Here is an 18,027-nt window from a genome sequence, read left to right as displayed (position 1 = left end):
AGTATTTTCTTAAGGGGTGTGCAAATGGCTAAGTGGACTCTTTTTTTTAATCCGGAGGGAGTAGTATAAATACCTCTCACCCTTCCACTAATTTGTCATTTGCATCTTATTTCATTATTTTATTGAAGATTTTTGTTTGTGCTTATGGGTTATAATTGCTTTACAGTATAATCTCACTACCTCTTCATCCATTAACTCACTTCTTTTTCTCCATAATCTTCGACTAGTTAATTTGTCCGTGCTTCGCGCAGGCATAAAAAAAAAATACAAAATGCCCAAATAATTATTATTAAATTTTTCTAATTAAGAAAATCAATCTTTACTCATCAAGCAAATTTTATCTTTTCTCTATTACCCAACTGTAACATTACATGTTGTTCTATTTATATTTTCAAGATTGAGATCAAATAATTAAAAAAAAAAAAAAAACACACAACTTCACAAATTCAATATCGAACAAATGACCTTCTTAGTCTTTACTCTCCCATTTCATATGTCACAAGAACCATATGCCACTGACGTGACAAAGACGCACAATTTTAACCTTTCCATCTTTTTTTTTTTTTTTTAAAAGATTTCTAGCAAATATTATTAAGTTAAAATCAGTTTCACAAATTTATTAATAAGAAAAGAAAAGGAAAAGTTTTTGCTTGATCATATTCTCACTAACGTGAAAATAAAGATTCTCATTATTTTTTGACATTTTTGAAATCTTCTATTCTCCTTTTGTTATTTTTCTTGATTATATACCCTTCGTTTCGTTATCGTGTTTCCCATATTGCTTTCCATCTTAATAATCTTCTCTTACCCTTCTTTGTATTCATCCCAACATTATTTTCCAATTCTCCTTTTTTCCTTATCTGCAGTGCTTATTCAATTATTCCTCTAGAAAATCAATAACTATATCCTTAAAATAATCAAGTTAAAACCTCCTTTCTCCTTCTACTAATGTTATGAAAATGTCAAAAATTCAATATTTCCTCTTGATTAAGTTTACCTTATACTTTCATGATTCATGTGCTATATATATTAGATATTCAAAAGATGACTTTATACATAATCTTTGTTATAATTGACTATCTTCCTCTTCTATCTCCCATGTGTTTTTTAGTATATGAAAATCACAATGCGGATATGCATCAACATATTCTATTATTCTCGAGAATTATTCTTGATAAGAACATTATTGTTGATCTTGCTCTTATAATTTCATACGGCCTTTTCAATTCTGCCCCTGCAACTTATCTATATACAGACATTAGAAAAATGACAAATTTAGTTTAAGAGAAACTTGGACAAAGCCGGGCTATGGGGTGGTAAATAAAGGTGCTTTAAAGATTTTAAATTTGACCAAAGGAAATGGAAAAGGATATATCAATGAAGTTGCAAGCATCACTAGAACTAGGGGTGTACATGGACCGGGTTGGTTCGGATTTTTTAAATACCAAACCAAACCAATTGTGTCGGGTTTTTAAATTTATACACCAAACCAAACCAATAAAATTTGGGTTTTTCAACCTCGGGTTTTCTCGGGTTATTCAGTTTCTCGGGTTTTTTGAGTTTTTTTTTTCCGGAATAGTCTTGATGCAAAACATATACACTTTTACTTCAAATCATTCTTTAGTCCTAGTAAGATACAACTATAATTAAGGTGTTTCTTAAGAAAATAACACAAAATGTGAGAAGAGTGATGACATTGTATTACAATATTCAACAAAGATAATAAACCGGTTAACATAAATATTGCTAATTAATAAGCCATAAAGAAAATGACCATAATCTAAAAATACTGAGTCAAGCTAAAATAAGTACAGCTAATAAGTACAAATTACATAACAAAGAAAAAAAAACTTAAGTTATGTATTTTCACTCTGTAAACCAGTTATGCAAAATTAAAGAATAGATATCCAATACTATTATCATTCCTAGTGGTAAATTGAATTTCTTTTGTTAGCATTAGTGTTGAGTTGGTTTTGGTTTGGACTTTATTTGAGTTATTAACATCCATATGATATAAAACTTATTGACATTCAAAATTCTAAGTTCAAACTTGAATAATATGATAATAGATAAAAAAAAAAAAAAGTACAAAAAAATTTAAGAAATATTTATAAATTACATTACAAATAAATATTTTTATGTATAAAATATTTTAAAAATTGAATACATATAATGTCGGGTTGGTTTGGTTCGGTTTGACTTTTTTTAGCTAAAACCAAACCAAACCAATTATGGTCGGGTTTTTTTTTTCAACACCAAACCAAGTCAAACCAAACCACTAATCGGGTTTTTTTTTTCTCGGTTTGACTCGGTTTATCAGTTTGGTGCGGTTTCTCGATTTACTTTGTACATCCCTAACTAGAACTTCCCATGTTACCATTGTTATTCCGTTGGAATTTTTATGAATTCACGCCCAACGGAATTTGTGTTATTTTATGTGTGAATTTAAGGTGTCAGAAACATCCATATTAAATATTGTAATTTGGAGGTTATGAACATGAAAAGGTTTGAGAGTTTTGGATATTATTAATACTAATTAAGAGTAGAATTTATGAAGATGAAGAGGTGAAGTCGTGGAGTTGACTTCTTAAAACAAAATAATTGAAAAAAAAGAGAGAAAAAGTTTTTTTTTTTTTTTGAAGAAGAGAAAATAGATAAATTATATCTTTGGTCAAAAAAGGTGCCAATCAACGTTCCTATTACCACTTTACCTGTGTATATCACAGGTTTTCAATAAATTTAATTGATAGTCGTTATAGAAATAATCAACTATCAACACAGATTAACTGCATAGATTGCAGCACAAATTTTAATACCCATTAGGTTGAAAAATAAAAGTAGCTTTATGATTATTTATTTCCCGTATAAATTTGTTCGACGGGTTTGTGACAAACATTTCAGTTAAACTATAAAATAACTCACTTGATAAATATATTTGAACTTGAATAAGAAAAAGAAAAAATATATTAAAATGACAACAGTTTTACTAGAACAATTTGTAAGTAATTGCTTAAGGATCAAGAATAGTTTTGCTCTTAAATTCAAGTTCACAAGCATTGCACCATACAAGTTGTATCTTACTTTTCCTTTGGTCTCTTCCCCAAGACCCACTTCTAGATGCTAGATAAAAGAGTTGGAATTGACATTCGTCAGCTACTTATGGATAAAGGACTCAAGACTTTGTTTTTAAATGGAAAAGTGTACTCATAGATATTATAGAATGACGAAACTATTTAAATTTTATAACATATAAATGTGATAAGACGAAGCAGGAAAAATAGAAGTGCCAGATTTACTATGTGGATGAGATGTTTATGAGAAATATGTACACAAATATAAAAGAATAAATAAGAAATTTTGCCAATTATATTATTCCACATTTATTTTAAACGGTGATTTCGCACATATGAAACATGATACGGCATATGCATAAATAAATCTATTATTTGGTTTTCTTTCTTTTTCTTTTCTTGATTATTATATTTCCTTTCTTATCTCTCCTCCTCACCCATCATTTCATCAAAACTTGAAATCAAATACATTTTGGAAATACTCCACAACCTCAAATAATTTCATTTTTGCCGATTACAACATTTTATCACTTTCTTTTATACAAAATCTAAAAAAGGAAAAAAATATAGTCAGCATATTCCAAAAGTTCAAGTGAAAAGAAAAAAGAGAAGGATATCAAAGTATAGAGAGAAACTCTTTAAAAGTTCAGAACTCTTTAAAAGTTTAGCCATGTATAAAGAAGGATAATCTGAAAAAGAAACTAATTTCTCTAAAACGTATGCAGCAATTATGACACAAAATTAGGCCATGTAAAGCCTAAATTATAAGCAATAAAGAGATACTTTTACATGTATAATTTCCAGGAAACCATATTTTAGTTTCGGTGAAGGAACATAATGTGACTGAAGGATAGTTGAAATAGTACCAAAAGGAGTATCTTCCGGATGACCCCAACATGTTTTGCTACTCATTTTAATAATGACTTTTTTAGTCTCATGGGAATAGCCATCATATGTCTAACGGTTAGAAGAAGAGGAGAAGGTGCTATGTGATTAAGAAGATTTGAACGTTTATGAAAGGTTGGTCTTTTCATCTTCATTTACTTGAATGTGCTATTTAATTCTAATAGATATCCCAAAGGGACGTGCTTCCTTACTAAATGGGCAATGCATTTAGACACTTTCAGTTTTGTTTCCTCATTAATTGGGTAATGTATTTAGAGATTTTCAGCTTTTTAAAAATAAGATAAATAGGAAAACTAAGATAAAAAGTCAAAAAAAAAGAGAAAAAAGATAAATAGAAATGGTGGCCATAGAGAGGTGTCACATCACCTTGTCTATGCCTAACTTTATATTATATATAGATTACAGTTACTTAATGAAGCATCACAATTGATAGCTCATTCTTTCATATTTTTAGGTTTGTAGAGTATTTGATACGTGATGTTTGTATTTTCTGTTTATGCTCTACAACAATTACTATACAATCATCTCCCTTAGTTTACTTTTTTTTTTTAATATTCATATGGTTGAGTCGAAGCAAGAAGCAAAATTCATATGATCGACCACGTTAGGTTAATCATGATGGGACTGAATATATGTATTAGTTTGGCTTTTATTTTTCATGTAGAAATGTTAATAAAACAAAGTATATATTTTTATTATATGCATGTAAATATTTTTATTATATGCATATATTTATATACTAGTGTCATTTGGCCCGTGCTAAGCCCGGACCCAAACCGATCTTACAAAATTCAATTAATAGATATTTTGTAAAAATTTTCCTGCTATTGTTTCTTTGTTTTTCTAACATCAATTTGATACTTTCAATAGACTTCTATCCGAAAGTTAAGGGAAAACATTTTTTTAGTTTATATATTAGATTTTTTTTAAAAAAAAAATAATAATCAAACATTGGCCTTTCTAATTGCTATTTTACTTAAATATTTTCAGGCTAAAATCTCCGATGAACCAAATTCGGCTTTTCATATGTTAAATTAATTTCATTTGTTTTTGAATTAAAGTTACTTGATTTTTATCAAAAAGTATTACAATATTCAATTAATGTCAGAAATATTTACGGCGAAAAATATTGTTGTATGATGAAATCAATAAAATTAACTTATAAATAATTAAAACCCTTGATATTACAAGGTATTTTTGTAGATGTTTTCTCAAATATAACACACGAAAAACATATTGAAAAGTTCGTAAAATTAAATTGTTCTTACTTTAAGCTTTCATTTTCCTTCCAAAAGATGCATATTAAAAAATATCATCTTTTTCTTAATTTAATAAATCATTTTATGAAATTCACATTATAATAACTTTTTCATGTTGAATTTAACTATTTTGTATTTGATTATACGGTATTTTGCAAAATATTTTAATATTAAAAAGGTAAAAAATATACTCCACTTTTTGCAATTGTTTAGTATTATTACTGTTTGGTTTCTTTAACTACAATGTTTTTATAACTATAATATTTTATAGTTCCTCTTTTAATATAGTAATTTATTAGATAAGTAATATGTTGAAAGCGTGCACACAAAAAATTTGATCAATTAACTAACGTACTTTAGACTATAATTTACAATTTCAATTCATTTTTAAGTATATTTAACAATGATAGTCTATTTGTATTTATTCTTTTGATTTAAAAACCTAATCTTACCTTAAGTGAAGTTTTTATTAATTACTTATTTTTGTCAGCATGTACGACACAAAATTACAGGAGAAAATAAAAAACTTTATCTATAACCAGACGAATAAATTTTTTAAATAGCAAATGATAATTGGTAATTAACATCAATAAATAATAAATAGTATTATAAAAATAATATTTTAATTCAATAATTAAGCCTATATTATAGAATTTGATTGACATGATAATTCTATTTTTTAAGTGTCTATAACAAATTCTTAAGGAAAAATATAATTTTAAACAAATTTAATATATTTCTCATAAAAGACTCAAATATGTATAAGCATATTTTATGGGGATCACTAATCTTTTCCATGACATCATCATATTTAGAGGCATAAAAAAGCCCTTAAGGTTCTCAAAATTTACCAAAATTTGTAAGAGTTCACAAAGTAATAAAAACTTTAATTAGGGGTAAAAAGAGATAAAAAAATTCACGTGAGGACTACAAAATTTGGTATTCTCCCTTATATACGTTCGAGTATGTATTTATCTTTAAATTAAAGTAGCATGAAGTTTGCGAGATTTGCTAACTTCAATTTATGAGTTGTTACTTTTTTGGATATTTTGATTTTTCTTTTATAGCTCAAAGAAAGTTAAAAAAATATATGTACCTTTTAAAATTTATCATTTCCAATACGAATTTGGAATTAAGTATTAATTTAAGGAGAAACGTGCAACGCACGTTCCCAGTGACTAGTATAAAAAAGGGTTCTTGGAAATATGAGATCTTAGAACCATGTATTTCTTACTTTCAAGATGCATTCTTTTCATTAATAATCCACCCAGATTGGTTACAATCATCAACTCCTTATTGAGGGTTATAGCTAGAATATCTGGACGACAAGATGGATCCTGATTTCAATTTCATAGAAGCAGAACCCAAATTTTCCATAGGAAGAAAACTGGATCCAGGGTCCCATCTGGTGGCTTAACGATGTCCAACTAAATGCATCTGCATTATTTGTTTAAAATCTCATGTTTTTCTATTTCTAAAATAAGAAGTGGTCGATGTCACTAATTTCTTCAAGAAAGTTCCCGGATTTTCCATAGGAAGAAAACTGGGTCTAGGGTCCCCATCTGGTGGTTTAACGATGTCCAACTAAATGCATCTGCATTATTTGTTTAAAATCTCATGCTTTTCTATCTATCTATCTATCTATATATATATATATATATATATATATATATATATATATATATATATATATATAGATGACATATATCTTGCATGATGTGTGTCTCTACAGTAGCCACCATTCTTATTTATATTTTTTTTCAAATTTTAGGATTTTCCACTCATTTTAAATTACATAAAATTCATTAATTACTACTAACAATAGTCAGAGGGAGTCCAACCAAAAGCCACAACGTTTACTAGCCCAAACCAAAAGACCCCAACGGTTACTAAGAGTCCAGACTATCAAAACGTTACATTCATTTTGTTTCCCCCTTGGTACCCGATACTGCAGTAACAAAAGATCAAACTCCGTCTAAAAAAGATAGAGATATGGTGTTTGCCTCGATGAGGCGAAGAAGTCAGTTAAGTCATTCTGTTCACTCTCTCTTCTTGTGACCAACTTGAGGCTAAACAACGTCAAACTTGATTGTATTAGTTTTTAAGCTATTATTACATTTCGTAAGGGGAGATCAGAGGATATGGAAAAAAGGCATCCTTATCAGTTTCCACTTGACATAAATAATTCATTTCTCGTAATAATTCTTTTGTTTATCAAAATAGATTATGATTGGTGTTCTTTAACATTTTTCCCCCCTGAAGGTGTTCTTTAAACTTACTCTACAGAAAATCTATTCGTCTTCACCAATCACCAGATTCCAGATATCTATTTTTTTTAATTCACGTACGTACTTAGACGGCTTAATATTATTCCATATTTGGTCTTCATATGTATATAAACTTCTTGATTGTTTATTCCCGAGTGCAAAGCTGCAGACCCGACGATTCAGAACCTGAGAGCCACAAAGGAAATAACTATGAAGCCATTATGGAAGCGCCTTTCTATGATTTACATACAGGTCATACTCTGTTTTTGTTATATATTTTCCCCCAAAATATACATACTCTATTTTAGTTCTATTTTTCCCCTAATTTTGACAAATTTCTTTATAACATTGTATTGTCATTCTCCATCTTCTGCGGTACTGTAACAACACCAATAGAACTTGCGTTTTACTTCATCCTTCACTTTCAAATGGCAGGTCAGGAAATAAAATGATAACTTTCGTTTGTTTCTGCATATAAATGTGCATGCTATGAAGAAATCCATCCTGTTTTCTTTGTTAAGTACTATTCAACTTTAGGTTTTTCTTTATGTTCTTTATCCATATTGCTTTCCGAGGACTGAAGCTTTCAAGAAGATCCAGTATTATCGTGTAATTCTTTTACTTGGGTTTAATTTTATTGGTCTCAGTTATTTTCTTTTCCTAACTTTCTTTACTTAAGCAAATGATCAACAACAAAAGCTCTGAAGTTGTCGTCAGTCTTTGAGTTCTGACTGCAAGATGAAGGCATATGTGATTATTATCCATTCACAATTTAATACAGTATTTAAGAGTTTGTCGTTTTTTTTATTCCACTTTTAAATAGTAGTACTGTTATATTTCAGTATTTTAAACTTTTGTTTTTGATTCTTTTTGGCCCAAGGATGCATAGGCAAGATTATGCTATCCATTTAAGTTATGAGATCGATTCATTCAAGACTAACTTGGACTCTTGGAAATCAGAATCTGCATTTGTCTCTGAAGTAGTAAGTGAAAATGTGGCATATATTTTATTTTGTGACATTTGAAGTATTTTGTGTCTTTTGTTACAAGAATATTTATTTTTTCTATGGTGGCATCTTTTAATAGAAAATACCTCTTTGCTTGAATTGGATAGGAAATTATTGAAGTCCTAGCAACACTGTGATTTGCATTTCTTTTTCATACGTTTGCCGGTTTAGTGGGCTTTTTCTTATCCATAATATATGATATTTTTAAGATTTGGTGCATCAATGACAGTGCAAAAAGAGTGGTATCAGAAGAAGACATTATAAATTTTTTGAATCAAATTGCTACCTAAATACTGCAGATACTTGCCACTCTCGCGAGAGGTAAGCAAATTATGTTTACGCGTGTAGATTTGCAATTCAGTGTTCCTGCATCTTTTTATTCATTTATTTATTTTGAAAGTTAACTATAATTACTTTCAAGGTTCGCCTAAGAAGAGATTTGATTAGTTTCGAGTTTAGACATGATATTTATAGATGAAAATCAGTTTGAATATTTGTAATGTTTCTTTTTTTCTTCCTATATAGACTAATTTATTTAAAACGGTCACCTACATAAACACATTGATATTTTGTAATGACCGCGCGAAGCGCGGGCAGATTAACTAGTTTTTAAAATAAAGAAGTGATCGATGTCACTAATTTCTTCAAGAAAGTGGTGCGTATCACTATATTAATACTTTATGAAACTGGTCCAGATCATAAAAATCTGTTCTTTAGATATTTTGAAGATCAGAAACAATAAAAAAGTAAGTGATGTGTTTGATCATAATCCCGAAATGCAATAATATAATGAGAAAATACCGTCACAATCCAACTCTTGCCATGTTAAAAAAAAATCTACCAAAAACTCACAACAAATATTATTGTAATAAACGACGTATTCGTGGGGCAGATTTGCAAGTTGGCGTCTATACAGTGGGATCAATAATTTAATTAACTCGTTGCTGTTACTAACTTGAAGCCACAACCAAATCTTGATTTTATTGCATCTCGTTACTCATCGCTCCAACAAAAAGATGGATCTCCCTTGGTATTCTGTTCTAGTTCCCCTGCTTGTTTTCATTTTCATCGCCCATCAATGTTTGATTACTAATTTCAACAATCCAAAAAAGTCACCACCATCTCCAAGAAAGCTTCCGATCATAGGAAATTTACATCAACTTGGGTCACATCCTCACCGTTCTCTCCATAAACTATCACAAAAACATGGTCCAGTCATGCTACTTCACTTGGGAAGTAAGCCAATGCTCGTTGCTTCCTCTGTTGATGCTGCTCGTGATATCATGAAAACTCACGATCTCGTCTGGTCAAGCAGACCTAAATCCAGCATCGTTGATAGACTCTTATATCGCTCCAAGGACGTAGCCTTTAGTTCTGGTGAATATTGGAGGCAAGTTAGAAGTATTATTGTGCTTCACCTTCTCAGCAATAAAAGAGTTCAATCTTTTCGTGATGTCAGAGAAGAAGAAATATCGAAGGTGATTGCAAAAATCAGGCAAGAGTGTGATTCTTTGAGTTCAGTGATAGATTTGACCGATAGTTTATATTCTCTGACTAATAACATAATTAGCAGAGTGGCCTTAGGGAGGAAATATAATGAAGGGGAAAGTGGAATAGATGCTAAGACCATCCTAGAAAAACTAGTTGAACTTATAGGTTCTTTTAACATTGGGGATTATATTCCATGGCTTGAATGGGTCAATAAAATCACTGGTTTGGACACCAAAGTGGAGAAAGTAGCTAAAGAGTTGGATGCATTTTTGGAGAGTGTGATTGAAGAACACATTAGTAGGAACAACAAAGGTGAATACAGTGCGGGTGAAGCTAAAGACTTGGTGGACGTTTTGCTAGAAATTCAAAATGGAAAAGAAACTGGCTTTCCTCTGCAAAGGGATTCATTAAAAGCTATCCTCTTGGTACGAATCTCGTATTTTCTGCGCATTAATTATTTAATCTGACATAACAATCTATCACCGGTAAATACTTACACACACAGGTTAAGTGATTTAATGAAGTGAATATATACATTGATCAATCATGGTTAAGTGATAGTTACAAATATTCAAACACACGACATACATTCATTGGTTTGGTATAAACACCCGGTGTGGTAAGTTTTTACCCTTAATCCATTATTGATCTAGGCAGATCAAGCTGAACGTTTAATTAAAAGAAAAATTGAAACTCACATGCATTTTGCCTAGAACCTAGTTTACGATTAATCTTGTAGTACTTTACAAACTTTGTAACAGGCTATTCAAATGGTAAAAGGTTTCCTCCCCGTGCATCTTTTGTTTTAATTTTTTTCTTTTAGGGACTCCTTTGCACTTCCGCTTGTAAGATACTGATCTAATTCAGAAGTTTAATTCAATGAATGTAGAATAGTATTAAAATGTATTATTAATTTTTTTTGTACGAACATGTCGCAAATGTATAATATTTTAAATTTTATTCGCGAAGTAAAGCAATGGTGCACACCAACTGTGCTTTTATGTGTCATAGCCCCATGGTTAGTGGCTATAATTCAAATGTTGGAAAGTGTGTGGGAGTAAATGGAGCTTAAAAACGCAATTTGTCATTTGATTTCGTGTTAATTTTCTATCATAGGATACGTTTGGTGCGGGTACGGATACAATACATACAACTCTAGATTGGACAATGACGGAGCTTTTGAGGCAGCCAAGAACAATGGAAACATTACAGAATGAAGTGCGACAATTAGCTCAAGGAAAATTGGAGATAACAGAGGATGACTTAAAAAATACTCATGTGCAATATCTGAGAGCAGTTATCAAGGAAAGCCTCAGGCTTCATCCACCGAATCCACTACTAGTTCCTCGAGAATCAATGGAAGACGTGAAATTATTGGGCTATTATCACGTACCTGCTAGAACTCAAGCCTTTGTTAATGTTTGGGCAATCGGCAGAGACCAGTTATTGTGGGAAAATCCAGAGGAGTATCGGCCTGAGAGATTCTTAAATAGTGATATTGATGTCAAAGGCCTAAACTTTGAGTTGATTCCCTTCGGAGCTGGCAGAAGGGGCTGCCCAGGAAGTACTTTTGCTATTGCGGTAATTGAGCTAGCGTTGGCAAGGCTAGTACAAAAGTTCAATTTTTCCTTACCAGAAGGGATAAAACCGGAGGATTTGGATATGACTGAAAGCACTGGCATCACTGTTCGTAGGAAATCACCTTTGCTAGTTGTGGCCACTCCAATCACTGATCTAATTCACCAATATTATCAATAAAACAATAGTTCCCAGCATTGCTAGTAGTTAATAATTTCACAATATGTAACAAGTGTATTGGTCGACTTCCTTTTGGGTGTTTGTACATCTATTTTACTTTCTTTTATGCAATATTTCTTGTCCTAGCATCCTCCACACATAACATTAATTTGTCAGAAGATCAACTATTTTACACATAAGGGACCAAAGCCCAAAGGTGCTGCTATTTACAAATAAACCATCTGGCCATTCGATATTTAAATACTTTTTTCGTCCAATTTATCCAAGGGTTGTTTATTCCGCACCAAGTTTAAGAGGAAAAAAAGGACTTTTGAAACATATAGTCTAAAATAAGTCATAGAAATTTATGTGGCTATAAATCATTTTATAAATCAGAAGTTTGAAGTTAAATTATTACCTTATATGGAAAAAAGTCAACATAAATTGGAAAGTATTAAATTAAACTTTCCACATTTAGTTGGTATGTATGTCGAAAGAGTGATTGCTTGTCTATTGGTTAGAATATGTTCTTTTGGGATACAACAAGCCGATTATCAATTGAATTAAAAGTGACATATGGAGTAATTACATTAGTTGAAATAGGCACTTGTTTTGAAAGGTTGTGTTCTTTTGTAAACATGTTCTTTTATTAAATCTTTCAACTGTGGTACCTATTTCAGGTACCAAAGTCCAAACTAGTTATTTCAAATTATTTCAAATTGTAGTACCCAAAATAATTTTGAATAATTACTCCAATATTTCAAACTCTATAACACTGGCACCACTATTCGTAGGAATCCACTTCAATGAAATGAAGGAGCAATGAGCAAGGATCATGAAATAACTAGTTGATTTGTCAGCGTTTGGTATTTTGATTTTTGACCTTGTCCAATTGAAGAGGTGGGACATTGACCATATCATGACTACTTTTTTTTTTTTTTTTTTAAAAAAGAAAAAAAAGAAAGAAAAAACACTAATAATTTATTATTATTACATATGGGCAGGAGAAGGGGAAATGGGAAGGGGATTAGAAGGTGGAGAATTGAACCCTTGCCAACAACTCAACCAACTGAGCTACTAAGATCCCTATGATGACTACTTCGTTGCTACTAAGATCCCTATGATGACTACTTAGTTATCAATTTTTGACCGAAGAACATCAACACTAGAGAAGTTATGTTATGGCAAACATGAAAAGAGATGAGACACTTCGAAAAGTTTTCCCCACTCTCATTACAAAAGTAATTTTCTGATTTTAATAAATTTGTTTTCCTAAATAAAGATGTTTTCTAAAATATTTTGACCAACCAGACATTGGAAAATTGCATCATACCAAACATACCCTAAATTTCGCAAGATGCAAGTACAAGAATTTCCTCAATCAATTTTGCTTCCGATAATTTGTTAATTCCTCCAACAATAGGACATGTTTATAGCTAGAAGCAGCAGCATATTTGCACTTCTCTAGTGGTCGCTGACAGAACTGTTAGAAAATCCCCAAAAAAAAATAGGAGAAATTGCACGATGAGGTGAGAAAAAGCTCAAAGAAAGTCTAGTGTAACAGAGGATGATGTACCAATTCAAAATGCAATATCTGAAAGCAGTAATCAAAGAAAGCCTACGTTTGCATCCTCCAATCAATATATAATATAAAGCTCGCAATAGGCAATCCTATGTGGTACCTCTCTATGACCTCCATTGACATTTATTCTTTTTCTCCTTTCTTTGGATTGTTTTAAAAAACTTTCTACATAATCTATTAGCTAAATATAATCACTTCTGATTTTAAGACAAAGCAGTAAAGTCAAATAACCGTTTTAAAGATTTATTAATTAAAATTAACTGAAATCATATGGTATTTACTACTGTTTTTGGCCTCTTCAACTACCAAAATCAGTTACAGAACTATTTCTTTATCTTTTTTCTCTATTGTTATGTTAATGTTTTACCCACTATTTGATGTCCAGAAAGTTTGCAAAAAGTTCAACGAATCTCATTTATGGTATTTCTTATTATTTGCATTTATTTCCTTCATAATTCTAATTATACCCACGTTCCTCTCTTTATCAAAGCATTTCTCCCCTCCTGATGAGCCGCGCACACACATTTCTCCTCTCTATACCTATTTAACCACGTTCTTTTACCTACTTAAACCCATTACTTCAATCATTGATTACGTAAATATAATTGTAACTTGCCTCAAACCTATAAATACTACTTTAGTAGCATTCGACTTTAAGCACACATCCTCTTCCATTTCAAATCTCACCTCTTTTTCTTATGGGTTTGGCCGTCAAAGGATTAGCAAAGAGATATGAAAACAATTCTCTGGAGAAGATACGATTCGCCACTGTGTCTTCGAAGCCCGCCTTCACAGCTCGATATGTCGACGTTCATTGATGAATATGAGGATGAAAATGATATAGGATGGCGGAGCATGATGTATTTAATATTTCATGGACATTTTTTCGTTTTTGGTACTAAAGAATGTGCAACAAGGATAACAAAAGTACTAATGGGAGTTATATTCTCCTTCTCTTCTTCTTTTTCTGCTTTTCCTGAACTCTTTTACATTATATTAGATGTGATGAATTTAGGATTGGGCTCCTCTCCATTTCCCTTCTCTCCATTTTCCCCAAGTTCTATCTTTAATTAGAGACACATGGCATGGGTTAGAATTAATGACTAAGATTTAATTGACTAAAACAAGGCCCTAACCATGATTACATAATTAATAACTTATCCATAATTATATTAGAATAATTTTCTCTCTCTTCCTATTTACTTTTCCTACCCACTAAAATATCTTTTCTGATTTATCCGATTAGTTTTTGCCACTTATTTTTTTCCCCTAATAGACCCAATATTCAATTGGTGATATTTTCCATTTTTTCAATTATGATGCTTACTAATTTACATAATATAGAGCTCATTATTCAATTGGTAATTGTATATTTTCCAAAGAGTTGTCTATATTCTGGAAAATATCACCATTAAAGAGTTGTCATTATTGCAAAAAAAAGATGGAATATTAAAATAGGAAGAGAGAGAAAATATTTTAATATATTTATGGATAAGTTATTAATTATATAAACTATGGTTAGAGCCTTGTGTTTAGTCAATTAAATCATAGTCATTAATTCTAACCCATGCCATGTGTCTCTGATCTAACATAGAACTGGGGAAAATGGAGAGAATGGAAATGGAGAGGAGCCCAATCCATGAATTTATAGGATGACTATGGATGTATTGGGATAGTACATAAAATATAAAAGGAAGAGGAAGAATTATGGGAATTTCCCATAAGATTTTGAGTGAAACTAGAAAATCCGATGGTAAAAATCGAAAAGGAAAAGGAATAAGGAAAAGAGAAACAATCCACGTCCATTTGAGCCAAGATTTGTGGCTGTGCATTCCCTTAATTTGGGGCATTTAAATAATTTCACCTAATTAAATATTTATGAAGTTTAATAGTTATAAATGATGAAAATTAGAGGGAAAATGATTATTTGAATGTTAAAGAAAAAAATCTATATCCATGTATAAAGATAGGCATTAAAAATGTGATGTGGCCACCTTTATAAGGCTGATTTATCTTTTTTCTCATTTGCCTATTAAATTATGTTTAATTATTGCAAGGAAGATTTTAACAGCTTCCACGATTAAGATGGAACAGTTACAAAATAATAAAGAATCTTCTTAAATTCTAGGTTCGTACAATTAAAGTAACAAAATAATCTCCTTAAATAGAAGCTAATGAACCGGCTGCTAAGGGACTATTCAAACCCCTTTTGTCCAAACTTTTTTTGTAAGAGATGAAAAATCCCTTTGCTCAGATTTTGCGCAGGAAAGGTAATATATTTACACCTATTTGCCTTCCTAGATTAGTATATGTAAAGATATAATTTATTCTTCACATAATTATTTATTTTTAAGCTCTCCGTTTCTACAGATTTTTCCCTAAAGGCCTCATTTTTTGCTTATATACAACGCTTCTGATGCAATTGTCTTTTTAAAATTATTGTTGATTAGAAGACACTAATATATCTAGAATTTGATGTCACATCTGAAGTTTTGTTGAAAAATATTTATATATAGGTGGTATAATGAATCATAATGATGAATATGCAGGTATCATGCATAAGTTCATAAGGCATAATATGACAAATCGAATGAGTCAAGAGGTTTTCAGGAAATTTTGACAGGTATTTAAGTAATGGATTTACTTCTTAGTTATTACTGAGAGTAAAATTATTTTGTATTGTTTTTTTTTTTCCTTTTCGTTTTGTTGATGACAGGTTATACATTGGGTCATTTGTATATTTTAGAATTGAGAGAGGTCAACACGTGTTATATTCTTAGCCCTCTTCGTTTTCCCTTTTTTCATCCTTTTTTCTTTTCACAAAATCTACTGTTATTAGCTTATTAGAATGGTAGTTGTATTTTTTGTGCATTTATATTGTAAAATTATATTTCTTTGGTATAAACAAAAATAACTTCATTTTATTTATCTACAACACATTTTTTTTATATTTGAAAGAAAAATATTCATAACCGCGCGAATCGCGAGCATATTCACCAGTTCCGGTAATTCCTAGTGAATCAATTCAAGATATCAGAGTGATGGGATATGATACAGACACAAGAACACAATACTACTAAAAAACCACTATTTCCCACTGAAATTTTCCAACAAAAATGTCCAATGGCTATTCCCACTGAATGTTGGTGGAAAAACTCTAAATAGTAGTATTTTCACTCAAAAAACTTAGGAAGTTACCCAACATTTCAACGGGAACTTGTGTCCCAGCTTGTGTTTTCCCAATGAGCTAATTCGGTGGAAATGAGGTGAGAAAATCATATTTTATAACACAAATTTTCTACTGAGTATCAGAGGGATAAACCTCTAGTAGTGCATGTTTTTATTAATGCTTGGGCGCTATGAAGAGACCCCTCGTTGAGGGAAAATCCTGAACATTTCCAGCCTGAGATGTTTTCCAGACGAACGTTGATTTTAAAGGATTTAATTTTGAGTTTACCCGTTTGGTTCAGGGCGAAGGGGATGCCTAGGATCCCAATTCACCCTCGCTGTTAGCGAACTTGCATGCATTGGCAAATTTGTTGTTGAGCTTTAACTTTGAGTTGCTTGATAGACCAAAAGCACCGGACATAGTGGAATCAACTGGCATGGCTGTGCATAAGAAATATCCTTTAGTTGTTCTTGTGACTCCATGTTCTCGCTAGTGTTGTTTAAAGGTCAATCGAGGATTTGAAGTTAATATACAATATATAATAATCAGGTTCACATTCAAATATTTAGTGGTTCTTAATAAACATACAAGTTTTAAACAAAAACTACTGAGTTCATGAACAATATATTACAACTTTTGTTCCAATTTTCCATGATTTTCATCACCCGATGCCTCCCGTAAAAGATTTGATTTTCTAAAGATTGCAAGAGATAATAATAATCTAAACAATGATTTGTTATCGGAGAGCAAATAAAAACAAAAGCTAAAAAAGACTTCGAGTAGAATTATTGCATCGTTGAGAGTGATGTATAAAATGAAATCTCCGTGGTTTTGAACTATCAGAGTGGCATTGACCCATATCTTATTTTTCATGTAAAACGAAAATAGTTCCCTATTTGGTTGTTTTGTTTGTTTCAATGTTCGATGTTCAAGTGTTAAACCCAAGTAAGAAATTCAAAAGAATGTGGTGACAAATGCATGAAAGTCTCTTCTCGTATGTACCCGGTACCACCAAGAGTTATGATGGGATGGATAAGATTTCAACTTGGACGATATCATTACAAATGTCTACAATAATTGTAACTCGCAGAGAAATTTTCCCATTGAGTAGTTACTTCACATATTTTGGATCATTCGATGTTTCAAAACATGCACAACTTTCACAAGCATGTGACACAACTAAAGAATGTTTGACAAATTCTTTCATCCAATTTTTTTTCTGAAGAAAGCTTTAAAAGTATCTGTGAAAAATTAAAGTAAATTTTTGGAAGAACAAAAATATCATAGATATTTAAAAGAGTTTCTAGAAAGTTATAATATAATATCTTTGATATATATTGTATTTAGGAATTATACAGAAATTCTAGACACTTAGATATTTATAGTTGAGGATAGAATTATCTAGAATAGTCTAGTGTAGGATCTTGGATAATTATCCTAAAGAAAAATCTAGATATTCTAGAGTAGTGGTAGGGGATAAAGATGATTAGTTTTTTCTTATGGATGTATCTAGAATAATATCTAGAAGCATCCCTAGA

General features: G+C 30.9%; 1 protein-coding gene across 1 annotated transcript; it reads left to right on the top strand.

Annotated features, from left to right (window-relative positions):
• Positions 1 to 9,317: 9,317 nt before the first annotated feature.
• LOC132058470 (cytochrome P450 71A4-like) lies at positions 9,318 to 11,884 on the top strand. The gene is made up of 2 exons (XM_059450960.1): positions 9,318 to 10,426; positions 11,118 to 11,884. Exons 1-2 carry the CDS (start codon positions 9,527 to 9,529, stop codon positions 11,757 to 11,759), a joined length of 1,542 nt encoding a protein of 513 aa, XP_059306943.1. The 5' UTR covers positions 9,318 to 9,526; the 3' UTR covers positions 11,760 to 11,884.
• The last annotated feature ends 6,143 nt before the right edge of the window (positions 11,885 to 18,027 follow it).

This window comes from Lycium ferocissimum, chromosome 5 (genome assembly GCF_029784015.1).
Source record: "Lycium ferocissimum isolate CSIRO_LF1 chromosome 5, AGI_CSIRO_Lferr_CH_V1, whole genome shotgun sequence".
Taxonomy (NCBI): Eukaryota; Viridiplantae; Streptophyta; class Magnoliopsida; order Solanales; family Solanaceae; genus Lycium; species Lycium ferocissimum.
Note: the sequence above shows the minus strand (reverse complement) of the source record. Positions and strands in the feature narration are given on the sequence as shown.